We start from the raw sequence: 17,191 nt of genomic DNA, 5'->3' as shown, positions 1-17,191 counted from the left end.
CATCTGGATTTCCAAGCACTGCATCTGAGGATTCAGATTACAGCTCTTGAGCAACTGTCTCATGGAGGGTGTTACAGAAATCCAACCCTTTTTTCCACCTTTGAGTCTCCTAGCTCAAGATTCAAAATCCCAGGGCAATGTCTGATTGGCCAACCTCAGCCATACTCCGGCCCTTTGGGTGGGGAGGAGCATTTTGATGGACCCTTGGGATCTTTGTATTTAAGAGGAATCATGGGTGCAGTGGCTATGGGTTTTCAGGGGTCATCTAAAAGAAAAAGAGTGTGTGTGTGTGTGTGTGTGTATTCATGCAAGGGTATAGATATTGGTATATTGGCTCCAAATTACGAGGGAAACTACCCAATCAAAATGAGTAAATATTTAATGAGATGTTTATATTCAAATGTAAATAAGGAAGTGTAGCATGATCAACCAGTCCACTCCGGAATCTTTTGACTGTTAGTTATTTATCGATTATTTCTAATGTAGGATGTGGGTGGAGATGGTGTGGGCTGAATGTGTGTTCAGAGGCGCCAATGCCCTTGAAATAGCCTTGTCGACAGTTCCACCCAGATGCCCACCGTGGGGGAGGTGAGGGTCCTGAAGGCGGGCGTGCCGTCAGTCCCTCTTGCTGCTACTTGCCAGGTGCTTAGGCCATGCCAGGGACTCTCTTCCATTCCATGCACATGTTGGTTTTCCTCCACTCCACGTGACAGCAGGCAGTGGCTTACAGTTATCCTTGTCCACTGAGGCACAGAGGGGCGAAGTCACTTGCTGGAGGTGAGTGTTAGGAAGTAGGAGACCAGACAGTCTGGCTGCAGAGATGCCCTTGGGCTGCTTGTCTGTATCACCCCCGTGTCACCCCCAACGAAGGGGAATGACCTCCTAGAGGCGCAGAACGTGGTGCCAAGCACTTTGGCTCAGTCTGACCCGCTCTCCAGCACAGAGAATGACCCTGGCTGCCTATTTTATTCCAGCTGCCCAAACCCTCCGTCTCCCCCGAATCCAAAGTGATGCCTCCGTCTGCCCGCCTGTGCCAGGCTCACCGCCAGCTCACTTCAGTCTCTGGTCGCCGCGAGACACAGCTTTTACAGACCACAAATGCGATCATTACGAGGCAATTTCAGTTAGATTCAGGGCTGGGAGAGATAACAGAAGGCCTGGTTCTCCCATCAGACTCTGAATGGTTCCCCAGCAGCACTTAACTCAGACTAATGCAGAAAGCAGCAGCCAGGAGGGGAAGCGGGCCCTCAGCTTTGCATCCAGAGCTGCCTGCCCAGGCCTGCAGGACAGGAGAGAGCGCTGGGGAAGGACTTGGGGGGGTAAGAATCCCCTCCAAGTGGGGAGGAGGAGAGTCTGGTTTCTGACATCTGTCTCTGCAGGGCCTCCCTTGGACAGGGTATTAACAGAGCAAGAAGGGGATGGATGCATTGGTGCTGATGAAACTGTCACACTCTGTGGGCACTTGTTTCTAAGCACTGTGCACACGTGAGTTCTCCCGACCACCCACAAGGTAGATACTTGTTGTCCCTGTTTTATAAATGGAGAGACTGAGGCATGGAAAGAATTAAACGGCTTGCTCAAGATCACGCAGCTTTCAGTGTTGCAAAGTACCTCTGGGTCCCTTTAACATCCCTTCCTCTGAGACAGCCTTGTTTGTCGTTTACATTTGCCTTCATCTGTCCGCGTATCAGGAGTTCCCCACACCCTGAGTGTCTGATCCACTTCTTCTGCGATTCCATTGACATTCAACTCAGGGTTTCAATTTCAGCATTTTAACTCTTCGTTTACTGGCTGCACTCTCACCTCTGGTGGCCAGCTTTCTCCTTTTGATAATCCACTTTTGTAAAATGTCTTATAGCTGTGTCTCTGGGAGACAAGAAGGCAACACGACTACATGCATTGCTATCTGTGCATGAACTAAGGGGTGGGCAGTGAGCAGTCACTGACAGACAGATGTCACTGATCATGATGAGCGTCTGTTATTTACACAGCGGTTTGTGGACAGAGGAGCTCCTGGTGGAGTTTGAAGTTTGTACTTCATGCAGTTACAGCTATTATGCTGCCGTAACTGAATCTGAACCATGCTGTGGGACACTGTGTTTTTTGTTTTGTTTTTTGGAGCATAATTGCTTTACAATGGTGTGTTTCTGCTGGACAACAAAGCGAATCAGCTATATGTACACATATATACCCTCCCTCTTGAGCCTCCCTCCCACCCCTGAACCCCCATCCCACCCCTCTAGGTCATCACAGAGCACCAGGCTGAGCTCCCTGGGCTGTCCATCAGCTTCCCACTTGTCATCTGGTTTACACATGGTAGTGTATATATGTCGATGCTAATCTCCCAGTTCATCCCACCTTCCCCAAGTGTGTCCACGTGTCCACTCCCTATGTCTGCTTCTCTCTTCCTGCCCTGGAAATAGGTTCTTCAGTACCATTTTTCTAGATTCCGCATGTATGCATTAATATATGGTATTGTTTCTCTCTTTCTGACTCACTTCTGTATGACAGAGTCTAGGTCCATCTGCATCTCTACAAATGACACAGTGTTCCTTTTCATGGCTGAGTAATGTTCCGTTGTATGTACATACCACAACATCTGTGCGTATCAGGAGCACGCACGCACGGGGAGAGCCTGTAACTGGCCGCTCCTGTCCCGTCGTCATGCTCCTTGCCGTGTCCCTCCTTCACGCTGTGGGGCCCCCACCATCCAGGCCCAGTGCAGAGCCTGCTTCTGCTGAACTGGCATTCTTCTTCCAAGTCAGCACAGCCCTGTTCTAAACCCCAAAGGGTCCTTCACCCCACACAGGGAGTTTTGCTCTACACCAAGGGTTAGAAAACTTTTCCTACGTGGTCAGATAGGAAATATTTTGGACTTGCAGCCACATGATCTCTGTTCAGCAGTCCGACTCTGCCTGTAGTGTGCCAGCAGCCATAATAATACCTAAACAAATGGGTGTGGCTGTGTTCCATGAAACTATTTACAAGAACAGGTGGCAGGCCTGACGTGCTTTGCCAAAACCCTGCTCTGCACCAAGCGTCTCATTGTCTTTTCCTTGGGCCTTTTAACTGCTGGGGAAAGACCTCAACCCGAAAGGAATTGAGCCCCCAAAACAACAACAGAGATGGAGTGGTGGGATTTCTTAGTTGACGTAACTTGGGATTTCTCAACCTTGGCACTGCTGATGTGTTGGGCCAGATAACTCTTTTTCCTGGGGAGCTGACCTGTGCATTATAGGATGTTTACCAGCATCCCTGACCTCCACCCACTTGATGCTGGTGTGACAACTAACAAGGTGCCCACTGTCCCCTAATGCTGGGAAACAGTACATAACTGAAGCCGCTAGCATTAAAGGTGTCTTCAGGTAAGAGTGGACACGGGGACTTGAACAAGAATATTCCTCTCTCCACCTCTCTCTCTCTCTCAGTCTCGCACCTGATTCTCTCTTCCATGTCGCTTCACCTTCAAACACACTCCCCCTCTCTTGGTAGCAAGATGGCTGCTGGCAGTTTCAAGGTTATATCCCACCAGCTTCAAGCTCCATGAAAGAGAAACAGCTCCTTCCCGCTAGCACCCTAAAATTCCAAGTCTGACTCTCATTGGCCAAGCTTGGGTCACATGCGCATCCCTGAACCAACGGCAGTAGCCAGAGGAATGTAGCACTCTGGTTGGTCAGACTGAGATCATGCATGCAGCCGCTGTGTATTTACGTAAGGAAGTGGTGGGACCCAAAGAATCACAGGCAGGCGAAACTGAAGTTTCTGTTGCCAGGTGTAAATTTGTACCCATTTGCTGGTACACAGAAGCCAGCAAGTGCACTGTCCTTTCTCTTGATGCCAGCCCTCCGTCCATCGGCTAGCACATGGTCAGCGATCTTTCCTGGCCTGGCATTTAATCCTCTTAATCTGCCTGCCAAGTCGTTCCACCCCTGCACCAGCTCCCAGTTTGGTCTTCCTTTTACACCATCCCAGCAGTGAAGGCTCAGCGACTTAAGGCTCCAACCGTGACAAGGGCTGTATTTTTAATCTTGATGTTAATTCTAGCTAATTCTCCACCCTATATCTCCCAGCCTCAGAGCCCCAGGGCCCATGCTAATTCGCTTCTCCCACCTCAACTGGTGCTGGAATAGCCATTTAAAAAACTGCCTTGGGGAAATCTAATCAAATGACAACAAAATCTAATTTGGCACTAAAAGCCTTTGACTGAAGCCTTGTTTTCTAGAGCCTTGTGGAGACTGAATAATAAAGTATGGAGTTTTTCAGGGTTGGAGGTTAGAGAGAGAGATGAAAGAGGAGATTCTAACAGAGGAAATAGCTCTGGATGTGTTGACATCCATAGCATTGGACCATAATAGGCAGGGGTGGGCTTCCAAAGTCACCCCTCCTCCCACCCCCCAAGAAATATTTATCCCATCAGCTGGGCCAAGAATTTAGGCTCTTTGGCATTTCAAGTTGCACATTCATCAGAAAGATCTTGGCCCAGGTCTTCAGGGACAAACCAGTAGGATCATGAGCTGGGGACTGGGGAGATCTGGAAGGGACCCTAGTTCCCCCCAGGGGAATCACTAAGCCTCCTTCTCTGGACTTTCATTCACTCTTCTGCAAACCGAGAGTGAAGTTCAGTACTTCTTAAATGACTTGTGGTCCTGGGTTCCTTTAAAATATGTCAAAAGCTGTGGACTGTTTCCAGAAAAATGCACACACAGTGCAAAATCTGACATCTGGTATCTTGGAGGATGTGTGCTCCCGAGCTTGTTCCTGCCCCAGGACCTTTGCACTTGTTGTGCTCGCGGCCTGGAGCGTTTTCCTTGTATTCCCATATTTCCTCTCAATCTCATAATTTCTCAAAGAGCCCGCCCCTGACTTCCTGACCCAGTGGTACCTCCATGGTCCGTCTCTGGCCACTTTGTTGCATCATCGTTCTTTATTTTCTTCACCACTGTTGTCACCAACATCGCTGTCTACATTTGTCGAAGTCACCCCCCCACACACACACAGTGTGAGCCCCATGAGGTCAGGGGTCCTGTGGGTGGTCTTCACTACTATGCTTTCAGTGGTACGGCCAGCTCCAGCTTCTTAGGTGCTCAATAAATACAGTTGTTAAATGGGTATATTGGGTTTTACATGCCCAGGACACTGATTCTGTCATTCCCTTAATATTTTCTCGCAATTGTTTCACTCTTTTTACTTCACTTTGTTTCAAAAGAAAATATTTACATCACTACCAATATTGTTTGTCATGACGAAGTGTTGGGGTGCTTTGGTGGAGACTTATTAAAGTCCCCTTCTTCCCCGTTGAAATTTCGAACCAAATGAGGAATAAAATTAAGGAGTCAGCAGATGGAACTTAAAGTAGCATTGGAGGAATCTGATAAAGGCCAGGTTTGAGGACCTGGCTTCCTTCTGAGGGCAGCTGGGCTTCCTGATGCTAAACCCCAGAGTCAGACAGACTTCTCACTGAGCCAGGCCCCCTTGAGCTAGCATTGCCTGAACGTAGCTCACTCCTTACAGGAGGCTAAGGAAGAATTGGATTTTGCATGTCCAGTTTGTCCCTCCAAATCCACCAGACGTATGTGCTAAGGGCCAGGAGACTGCATCCATGAGCCAGATCCAGCCCTCTGTCTGCCTTTGTAAATAAAGTTTAATTGAAACACAGCCACACTCATTTGCCTCTGAATTGTCTATGACTGTTTCGTGCAACAGCAGGGTTGAATAATTCCAGTAGGGACTGTCTGGCCCAAGAAGCCTAAAATATTTACCCTCTGAGCCTTTACAAGAAAGTTTGCTACCCCTAGGGGCAGTCTTCCCAGAGGAGGAGGAATGGGAAAGCGTGGAGAGAGGCGGGCCATGTTATCAGGGTAGAGCTCCCCAATTATGGGAAGAAAACCAGAAGTGGGGAGTAAGGTCACTGAGACTCTGCAGATCTTGTTTTCTGGGCTGTTCTTGGTCTCCAGGCACTTTCTCAGCTCTTACAAATTGGTTCTTTTACTGACGGGAAGGAGATGCTGAGAGTTGGGTGGAGTTATTTTAAATCAGGGTTTTTCCCCAACTCCAGGCTATTGACACTGGGTGCCTTGTGATTCTCTGTGGGAGGGGCCGTGCTGAGCTCCATCAGATGCTTGGCAGCCTCCCTGGCTTCCAGCCACTAGAAGCCAGCAGTGTCCGCCTCCCCAGGTTGTGATAAACCTGAGACGCCTGCAGACCCTGCCGTGTCTAAGGGGCAGAGCTGCCCCCCACTCAGTCCCTGCTTTACGGGGAGGACGCCGTGCGTCTCTAGAAGGGGACAGTCTCGAGAAAGAGGCTCCAGCCTTCAGCTCACCTGATACTTTCCAGCTGCCTCTTAGCTCCAGCTGGTATTTCAGTCCTTGGTGCCCCGATACCCAGCTGGGAGGTGCAGTCACTATAAATTGGGCACCCATCACCTGCTTACCTTTGCCCCTGTAAAGACTGGGTGTTACGCAGGACTCAGCAGATGCAGCCTGTTTTCCAGCCCCCAGCAACCTGGGGCTTCTTTCTGGTCATTTCTACACCATCCTCCCACGTGAAGGGAGGCTCCACCTTACCCCAGGATCGATGGGGGTCCTCCCTTGGTGTTTTCACCTCCTCCTCATGCCAGTATCTTTCTAGGAGGCAGTTCATCACTCCTTCCTCAGGAGCACGCCCTTCCTGGTTCTATGTGCAGGGGTGGGGATCTAATGGAAACACTTGCCTTGTTGCCCGGTGGAGATGCAGGGATCTCGTGTTTGTGGATGAGGAGGGATCTCCTACCCCTGGACCATGCCAGCCTCCTGCCAGGTCTCCAGGAAAACCCCAGAGAGGGCTCCACTCCATGGCAGCTGCTCCTGGCCCAGGCCTCTCTTCTCTGAGCCACCAGGACTCAAGCAGGCTTCCATGCTTTCTAGAAGTTCTAAGTGGATGGCCCCATCTTACCTCTGCTGGCATCATAGCCCAGCCTCTACACACTTCTCCTTCCTCTGTTGTTGTTGTTCAGTCGCTAAGTCATGTCTGAATCCTTGTGACCCCACAGACTGCGGCACACCAGGCCTCCCTGTCCTTCACGATCTCCTGGAGCTTGCTCAAACTCCTGTCCGTCGAGTCGGTGATGCCATCCAACCATCTCGTCCTCTGCTGCCCCCTTCTTCTGCCCTCAGTCTTTCCCAGCATCAGGGTCTTTTCCAGTGGTTGGTTCTCCGCATCAGGTGGCCAAAGTGTTGGCGCTTCAGCATCAGTCCTTCCCATGATTATTCAGGGTTGATTTCCTTTAGGATGGACTGGTTGGATCTCCCTGCTGTCCAAGGGACTCTCAAGAGTCTCCTCTAGCGCCACAGGTTGAAAGCATCAGTTCTTCTGCGCTCATCCCCATCTGTCTCTTCTCATCTAGGCTCTGAACTGACACCCACTGGACACTCACTATTTGCCGGGAGCAGCGCTCAGCACCCCGCTTGCAGGGTCTCTATAAATCCCTTCCACGACCCGAGCTCTCGGCACTGGTCTTGGAGCCCCAGTTTCCTCATGCAGAAGAGAGGGCTGGCCTGGCGCCTCTGCCTCTGGAAAACTCTCACAGATTTGTCCATTGGTTAAAAAAAAAAAGGCCTTATAGGTTATAATTATTTAAAATTGTCCTTGCTTATTGAGGAAGATACAAAGAACCAAAAATAGCTCAAATATCTTGAGTCACCTCACTGCCCAGAGAGATTTCAGGGTATGTCCCAGTCTGGATGAATTAGGATTAGATTTTTTTAAATGAGCCTCGCTGGTGGTGGGGAGCAGGCATGCAGAGACACTCCGTGCTGTGAACGCCCAGCCCCGTGGAGTGTCACCAGCTGAACCACCCATGTCCCAGCAGTAGAACAAAACCATCATCACCCAAGAAGTCCCCTTCCACCCACCTTTCCCCCACATCCAGCGATGACCACTGCTTTTCTTCCCAGAACCATAAGCTCCTTTTGCCTGGTTTTGAACTTGATGTAAATGGGATCACCCAGTGATACGATTATATCTGCTTTATTTCTCTTAACACTGTTTGGTTGTCGTGATGCGTCCCTGTTAGTAAACATGGCACTAGTATTTTCCTTGTTCCTATACATACTCAGGTATATAAACATGCGTTGTATTTCTCCATTCTTTTTTTTTAATTGTATTTGTTTTTTTGTTGTTTATGGCAGCACAGGGTCCTCATTGCTACGGGCTTTCTCTAGTTGCCGCGAGCCGGGGCTTCTCATTGCGTGGCTTCTCCTGCTGAGAAGCACAGGCTGTCAGGCACAAAGGCTTGGTTGCCCCGCGGCATGCGGGGTCTTCCCGGACGGGGGACCAAACCCGTGCCCCCGCACTGGCACTGGATTCCTAACCACCGGACCACCAGGGTGGTCCTCTTTCTCCACTCCTGCACAGATGGATATCTGTTTTGTTTCTAGTTATTTGCTACAATAAATGGTGCTACTATGAGCCCGTCCTGCCTGTGACTTTGGGTGAACCTGTGAATGCATTTCTGCTGAGTGAACACCCAGGATTCCCATGGCTGGGTCAGAAGCTATGACTATGATCAAGCTTAACAGATGCTGGCAAACAGTTTTCTTCCATGCCGGGATCGGTCTGCACGTCTGCTGGCAGCGTGTGAGAGCTCCAGATGCTCCACGCCCCCACCAACCACTGGCCTTGGTCCATTTTTTTAAAATGTTAGCCCTTCTAGTCACTGAGTTGCAGATAGAATCCAAGGGGGTCTGTAAACCTAAGTGGTGAAAAACTAGACTCTTGTTTTCACTGACCTACAACTGACACTTGACATTTGCTTCAATTAGGAATGTAGCCCTCTAACTATGGCATGTCAGCAGAATCTATAATTTGTCATCTGTAGAAATCACCGATATTTCAGTATTCCACTGCAGTTGCTGTAGATATTGCAAAATAAAATATTCTCACTCAGGACTTCCCTGGTGGTTCAGTGGCTAAGACTCCACACATTTCAATCCCTGGTCGAGGAACTATATCCCACATGCTGCAACTAAAGATTCCACGTGCTACAACTAAGACCCAGTGCAGCCAAATAAAGAAATATATTTTACAAAACTATTCTCATTCATTACTACTTTGAAATGACCACTTTTTACAAGGCCTTGCATTTAGCATCTTCATTTTTTTTTAAGGACCCATTACTCTATGCAAACTCTAATACTTTGATAACTGTTTTTCAAAACAATTGATTTCCTCTGCTAGCCTATGTATTTTATTTTCTGCATGTGAAGGCATTTGAGAAGGGGGTCACGGACTGCACTTGCTGGCTGAGGGGCTCCGTGGTTCAGAGGACAGTGCTGTCTCCACGTTCTGGCCTGCCGTGGTTTGGAAATTTCTATTGAGTGATGGCAAGAGAAGGCTTTTGCTCTCTGCAACCTCACATGGCTTCCTGGTGCCTCTCCCCTCCAGCTTTCTTCGGGAAGTACCTTAATGAATACAACGGCTCCTACGTGCCACCAGGCTGGAAGGAATGGGTCGGCCTCCTCAAAAACTCCCGCTTTTATAACTACACGCTGTGTCGGAATGGAGTGAAGGAGAAACACGGCTTTGACTACTCCAAGGTGAGTCCCCCTTGCTGGCTGGGGTGGCAGTGGGGCTCAGCCCTGAGGATCGGGACACAGGAGCCCGGCTACCTGGGCTCAGATCGTGACACCTTCATGCAAGACTTTGACAGCCCGGTGACACCCTCTGCTTCAGTGTCTTCATTTCTCAAATAATAGTCTCTGTTTCTAAGAGTACTGTTTTATTTTTCATTTTTTTCTTTAAATCAAAGTAGAGTTGATTTAAGGCTTCCCAGATGGCTCAGTGGTAAAAGAACCCACCTGCCAAGCAGGAGATGCAGGTTCAACCCCTGGATTGGAAAGATCTCCCTGGAGAAGGAAATGGCAACCCACTCTGGTATTCTTGTCTGGGAAATCCCATGGACAGAGGAGCGTGGCGGGCTACAGTCCAGGGGGTTGTGAAGAGTTGGACAAAACTTAGTGACTAAACAACAGGGATATTTAATTTACAATATTGCAACGATACAGCAAAGTGATGCAGTTACATGTTCTCCAGATTATTTTTCATTATAAGTCATTTCAAGATACTGACTGTATTTCCCTGTTGTATACAGTACATCCTTGCTGCTTACCTATTTTATGTGGAGTGTTTGTTAATCCCATACTCCTAATTTATCCTTCCCCCCAATGCTTTTCCCTTTGATAACCATAGGTTTGTTTTCTATGTCTGTGGGTCTTTTTCTGTCTTCTATAGAGATTCATTTGTATTATTTTTTAGATTCCACATAAAATAGTATCATATAATATTAATATTTGTCTTCCTCTGACTTACTTCACTAAGTATAATACTAGGTCCATCTGTGTTGTTGCAAATGACAATGTAAGAATATTGGGTTTTTTCAACTGAAATATATTTGACATATAACATTGTGTGAATTTAACATGTACAGCATGTTGGTTCAATGCATATATATAATGCAGTGTGTGCTGTCATGTTAGCTAAACCTTTATCATGTTGCAGAATCATCTTTTCCTTTTTGGTGGGGGAGTAATTAAGACCTAGTCTCTTGGCAAGTCTAATGTTTATAATACAATTGTTGTTCAATTGCTAAGTCATGTCCAACTCTTTGTGACTCATGGACTATACCACACCAGGCTCCTCTGTCCTCCACTATCTCCCAGATTTTGCTCAAATTCGTTATAATACAGTACTGTTACCTCTAATCACTATGCTATGCATTAGATCTCCAGAACTTCCTTATTTACTAGTTGTAAGTTTGTACCCTTAAACAGCATCTCCCCAATTCTCCTATCCCTCAGCCCCTGGGAGCACCCATTCTACTTTCTGTTTTTATGAGTTCACCTCTTTCGAATTCCATGTGTATTGTGTGGTATCACACAATATTTGTCTTTCTCTGTCCGACTTGGGTCACTTAGCATCATTTCCATGTTGTTGCAAATAGCCAGGATTTCCTTCTTTATTGTGATGGAATAATATTGCTGTGTGTGTGTGTGTGGTATGTGTATACACATCACATCTTCTCTATCCATTCATCACTGAGGACACTCGGGTTGTTTGCATACCCACACTGAGGACACTCGGGTTGTTTGCATACCCAGGCTGCTGAGACTAATGCTGCAATAAACATGGGAGTGCAAATATCCCTTCAAAATCCAGTTTTCATTTCCTTTGGATAAATACCCAGAAGTGGAACCCCCAGATCATAGAGTAGTTCTCTTTTTAATTTTTTGAGGAACCCCCTTGCTGCTTTCTGTAGCAGCTGCATCAGTTTACGTTCCATCAGTGGTCCACAGGGCTTCCCTTTTCTCACATCCCCGCCGACACTTGTCATCCCTTGTCTTTTTGATGCTCACCATTCTAACATGCACCAGGTGATATGAGAGGATTGTTCTATAACATTTTGCCAGGGCAGAAATTTAGAAATTATAGAAAACATGCATGTAGAACATACAGTTTAATGAATTTTCAGGAACTGAACAGATGCATGTAACCAGCACTCAGGCAGGTCAAGAAGCAATGTTGCCGCCAGCCCCAGAAGGCCCCCTCGTGTAACCGCTTCCATCAGCCACCTCTCCTACAAGGACTCTGTCACTCAGACCTCCAGCATTGTAGATTAATTCTGTATCCAGCTTCTTTTGCTTAATGCTCTGTTGAAATTCACCCATGTTCTCACTTGTGAGTAGCGCCTTCATTCTTGTTGTATGGTGTTCTATACTTTAACCTACTCCTTCCATACGTATGTGTGTTAGGCGCTCAGTCGTGTCTGACTCTTTGCAACCCCATGGACTATAGCCTGCCAGGCTCCCCTGTCCATGGGATTCTCCTGGCAAGAATACTGGAGTGGGTTGCCATTTCCTTCTCCAGGGGATCTTCCCGACCCAGGTCTCCCGCATTGCAGGCAGATTCTTTCCCATCTGAGCCACCAGAGAAGCCCCTAGGTCATTCCCTAGGCCATACTTTTTCTAGTTCTGGTTTGTTGGACTGCGATCAGGTAAGGTGCATGGATCCTAGGTGGGTGGCTCAGGAAGTTTTCACGTGTGTGTACATCTGTGTAACTGCCACTGCGGTCAAATTAGAGAGCATCACGAACCCCCAGAAGGTTCCCTCGTGCAACTTTCCAGTCAGAGGTGTATAGTGGTATTTCATTGTAATTCTTTTTTCACAAAGGCTTTTGAGGCTCATAGGAGTTAATAATACATGTAGAGTGATAGAGGAGACCACTACACATAGTAAATGCTCAGAATATATTAGTTCAGATGAAGACACAAAACCTCCTCTGCAAAGGGCCAAATACTAAATATTTTAGACTTTACAAGCTATAGTCTCCATTACAACTGCTCAAGTCAGCCCTTGCAGTCCAAAAGCAGCCAAGGAGGATATGTAAACAGATCAACCTGCCTGTGTTTCAGTAAAACTTCATTTACGAAAACAGGCAAGAGGCCTGACTTGGCCAGTGGGCTGCAATTTCCTGACCTCTGGCTTAAATATGATGATGGTGGTGATGATGACAGGGAGGAGGACAGACTAATACTGATGGTTCATCCAAACTTACCGTTAAAAAAAATCATCCAGCGACTAGCAAATATTCCTGCCATCTCAGCAGCCAAAATACACTCTATCCCATTTCCCTTCTGGAAATACCAGCACATTTGGGGAGCCCTCCCAGCTTTGACCGGTGATCACCGCCCACGTGTGTAAGTCTGATCAGGCCCCGAGTGGCAGAAACCACGTGTGACATCATGTGGGCAGTGCCTCTCCCTGACCCCATGTCTCACTCTGCACGTAGCAGGCCTGCCTCCATGGCCTCTCCAGAGCAAATAAATTCTAAAGACCTGGTTAGGGGTATTCAGCCAGTCTGCTGGACTCCTTGGAAATACAAAGCACAGTCTCACAGGGCTGAGCACACCTTTTCTCTCCTCCCAGCCTCAGTGCAGGCAGATCCTTCAAATAGCCAGAAAAATCCACTCCCTCTTTGTTAAAATTCCTCACCATGTCCATGCCTGACCTCAGCACAGCCCGATAACGAAGTTATCCAGGGAGACCCCGCCCCCTTGGCACTGAGAACGGGACGCGCAGTGGCTGCTTTGTCGCCCCGTTTCCTGCCATCCACGCATCTCAACCTGAGAGTGAGAGGAGAGGAGTCCCCCTGACAAAGGTGGGAGAATTCCTGGAAACCCAGTTACCGGAGGCCTGGAAACAGGGATGCGGGCCCTGTGGGGTCAGAGCTGGCTCAAGTCCAGGGTTCGGGTCCCAAGGGTAGCAGTGGGCGGCAGGAGCACCAGGAGGGACAGGAGTGAGCGCAGAGTTTCCAGCCACCGCGGAGCTGGGGAGCGAGGACCCGTGACTCTGGGAGGTTGGAGCATCGTTGTCGAGGCTAACCTTGGGGGCCCCGGTGAGGGCCAGGGAAGGAAGAAATCAGAAGTCCTTCCCAAGTGGCCCTCAGAAGGCCTCTGAGGACTCTGCCCTAATCACTGATCCTGAAGGTGGGCAGATGCCACCCAAAGGGGTCCTCACAGCAGACTGGAAAGAGAGAGGCAGTGTTGATGAGAAAAGACTGATGTATAAAGCAAGCCGAATGGTCGAAGAGGGCAGGAGAATGCAGAACAGGTAGCGGAAGGGAGACAGGAGTGACCAGGTGGAGGAGAGGGGAGGGTCCAGGTGGTGGGAGGCTCTGCAATGGTGGTCTCCGTGAACTTGAGTGCACCCACCGTTTGCACTTTCTCTCTGTTCCAGAGAAGCCTCCCTCCTATGCAGAGGCGCTTAGCCCAGCTCTTGGCTACAAATGTGTCATTGAAGGAACTCAACCAAGAAAGCCCACTAATGCAGGAAATGACTAAATGACCATGGAAGACTCTGGAAAAAGATGAGAGGGATTGGTGTCTAAAGCCGTCAGAAACACTTAGGTTGTAAGGACTGGTGGGAAAAGCAAGTTGCAGGACTCTTCCAGGTCCCTAGTCAGATGTCACCTTCCTAGACCACCCTGTGTACCAGGCACCCCCCTCCCCAAACCCACCCCCCATCACCACTGATGCGCCACACCTGTGTATATCACGGATTCATTTGTTAACTGTCCTCCTATTTGAATACAAGGTTCATGAAGGCAGGAATGTTAGTCTTGTTCACTGCTGTGTTTGTTGGATGAATGAATGAATGAATGTACACAGTATAATAGGATTCATGTAAAAAGAAGAATAAAGCAACTGTAACATAGGTAACAACACATCAGGAAAGATACTTCTTTCTCAGTAGGAGACAAAAGAGGCCAAGATTGGAAGTGGAGATGAGAGGTTATCAGAAGGAATTTCAGCTTTCTTTGTACTGTTTTAATTTTCACAAGGAAAATGCTTGACTCCTGAGGAATAACGGCTAATACTCCTTTAGAGGGTATCACACACCAGATACCACTGGAATCATTGTATATGAATTAACCTGTGCATTTCTCACCAGAGCCTGTGAGCGATTTACTGTTAGTTTCCCAAATCACTAGATGAGGAAACTGAGGCGCAGAGAGGCTAAGGAACCAGGCCACACAGCTGGAAGGGGAATGTTCCCTGGTGGTTCAGGCAATAAAGAATCTGCCTGCAATGCAGAGACCTGGGTTCAATTCCTGGGTTGGGCAAATCTCCTGAAGAGAGGAATAGCTACCCACTCCAGTATTCTTGCCTGGAGAATTTGATTCTTGCCTGCCACAGTGGAGTGGCAGGCTACAGTCCATGGGTCACAAAGAGTCAGACATGACTGAGTGACTAACATTTTCACTTTTAGGATTCAAACCCAAGTCATTAGGCTTTAAAATCCATTCTCAAAACTATAGCCCATGGGTCAAGCCCACCCTGCCAACTGTTTTGCTACAACCCTGAGCTTAGAATGGTTTTTCCATGTCTACTTAGCTGGAAAAAAATCAAAAGCACAGCAATTTTCATGACCCATGAATATTATATGAAATTCAGATTTTAGTGTGTGTGGATAAAGTTTTACTGCAGCCCAGACGTGCCCATTAATTTCTGCCGTTGCTGCTTTTCAGCTGTAGTGGCAGTCATAAGTGATTGTAACTGAGACTTCTGGCCTATGAAGCCTCAAATATTTATCATCTGGCCTTTTACAGAAAAGGTTTGTTAAGACCTCATGTAAACCACCATCTACTCCTCCCAGTAATATATTTGTTTGTTGGGGGACAAAAGGTGGACCAGACAAAAAAACACAAGGGCCTGGGTTCTAACTCTGAACGAGCTGCTTATTAGTTTTGTGGCCTTGGTTTCCCCATCTGTAAAATAGGGGCATGGTGTCCACTTTGGAAAGTTGCTATGAAGGTCAGTGGAACAAAGGTCTGATAACAATAAGAGTCAGTGTTCCTTGTGGGTTCCCCCAGTACCAGGCTCCTTGCTAAATGCACTGTTCACTTGTGAAGTTTGTGTGAAGTCACCATCTGAAGGGACTGGTATTGGATCCATTTTTGAAATGCAGCTATAGCAGCAGCTTGTTGATTTATATCATAGAGAAGAAAATTATTTTTATGTAATGTTCTACAGGGCCCCTTTATAAGACCCTTTTATACTCCCCAAAATGTTTCAAGGGAAATTGACTGAAGTAGCAAGTGACTTTCTCCCCTCTCTCCCCTTATCTTGGTCCCCAGCTAGCGCTTAGGGATCTGTCCTTCTGAATTTTTTTCTTAGCGCTCAGAAGCATATGAAGGTAGGGGTTTGGTTTCTCCTCTCCACCCTACTCCTCCCATAAAAAATAAATAAATGAATAAACTTTTCTGAAGTTTGACTCTACAGCTCTTTCCCTTAAAAGCATATCTTGGACAATGTTCCACCTCGGTCACTATAGATCTGCTGCCCTTTTCCTGTCTGCCCAGCACTGCACGGTATGAAGGCAGTGCAGGGTCATCAGTCATCGTCCCGTTGCTGGTCACTGTGATGCAGTGACCGCCCTGTGCACGCATAGTGCACGCGTGGCCCTGGAGGTGTGTGTCTCCAGAAGCATAGGAACCCGGGGAGTGTGCATGCATTTCATACAGGGTGCAAACGTAGAAGGGTAGAAACTGTAGTCACTTCACCTTTTTTCCTGTAAAATAATATCTCTTTTTGAAAGTTATCATTTTGGACAGAGCTGCTTCCTAGGAAGCAGAGGGTAAATGTTTAAGAATTCATTCCCTTCCAAAGAAATCAGCAGCTGAAGATTTACCAAGTTCAGGAAGAACTTAAACAAATCTCAACTTCTTTGCTGAGCTTTTAAAGCCCTCATTTCCTGTCCATAACGTATCCTCCCACTCATCTGTTCTCCTGCCTGGTTATCTAAGTGGCTCTCACTTTTATTCAGCCGCTGTTGCCTGCCTGTGTTTGTGGCATGATTTGCTTGTCCCTGCATCGTCCCTGCTGACTGTTCATCCTCTTTCTATTCCTTGAACACACGCCACGCTTGTTCCTGCTTCAGAGCCCTTGCATTTGCTGTCCCCTCTGCCTGAAACACTTCCTCCAGATCAGTGATTCTCACTCCTGGCTGCACATTGGAGTCCCCTGGGGAGATTTTTTTTAAAGTCCAGTGCCCAGGCTGAACCACAGAGCAGCTAAACCAGAAGAGGGCCCAGACATTAGTAAAGCTCCCCTAAGGATTCCAGCAAGTAGCTGAGCGTGAACTCCAATGATGGAGATCTTCCCACGCCCAGTTCCTTCTTGCCACTCAGGTCTCAACTCGAGTGTCACCTCCTCAGAGAGGCCCTCCCTGATTGCCCCAGCTCCCGATTACTCTTTGTCACATCTTGTCTTATTTCCTCCTTCTGTCGCTCCTCATCACTATCTTGACCTTTGTTTATATGTTCATCTGTGCCTGCCCCCAGGACAGACCCTTCAGGACTGCAGGCATGTATTCACCCTCCACCATGGTATCCCTAGAGCCTTAAAAAGACTTCAGTCTTAGGGACCAAGACTTAGGAGGCCTGGCTGCAACATTTATCAGCTGTGTGACATTGGGCGATTCACTACACTTCTCTGGGCCTTCACTTTCCTGTTCTGGAAAACAGGGCTTATCATCATACCTACTTTCTAGGACTATGTAGGGATTGACAAGCTAATACATGTAAACCCAAAAGAGTTCCTGGCACGCCATAAGCACTCAATAGTGTTACTGTTTTAATATCTGTCATGAATGAATGACA

General features: G+C 47.7%; 1 protein-coding gene across 5 annotated transcripts in view; it reads left to right on the top strand.

Moving 5' to 3' along the window:
- Positions 1-17,191, top strand: part of SULF2 (sulfatase 2) — a 124,893-nt gene that overhangs the window by 74,641 nt on the left and 33,061 nt on the right. For all 5 annotated transcript variants that reach the window (XM_065922134.1, XM_065922132.1, XM_065922135.1 and 2 more), the window contains exon 4: positions 9,421-9,572. In XM_065922134.1, coding sequence (XP_065778206.1) covers positions 9,421-9,572 — 152 coding nt within the window. The remainder of the gene's footprint in view (positions 1-9,420; positions 9,573-17,191) is intronic.

The sequence above is a fragment of the Muntiacus reevesi genome, chromosome 2 (genome assembly GCF_963930625.1).
Source record: "Muntiacus reevesi chromosome 2, mMunRee1.1, whole genome shotgun sequence".
NCBI classification, from domain to species: Eukaryota; Metazoa; Chordata; class Mammalia; order Artiodactyla; family Cervidae; genus Muntiacus; species Muntiacus reevesi.
Note: the sequence above shows the minus strand (reverse complement) of the source record. Positions and strands in the feature narration are given on the sequence as shown.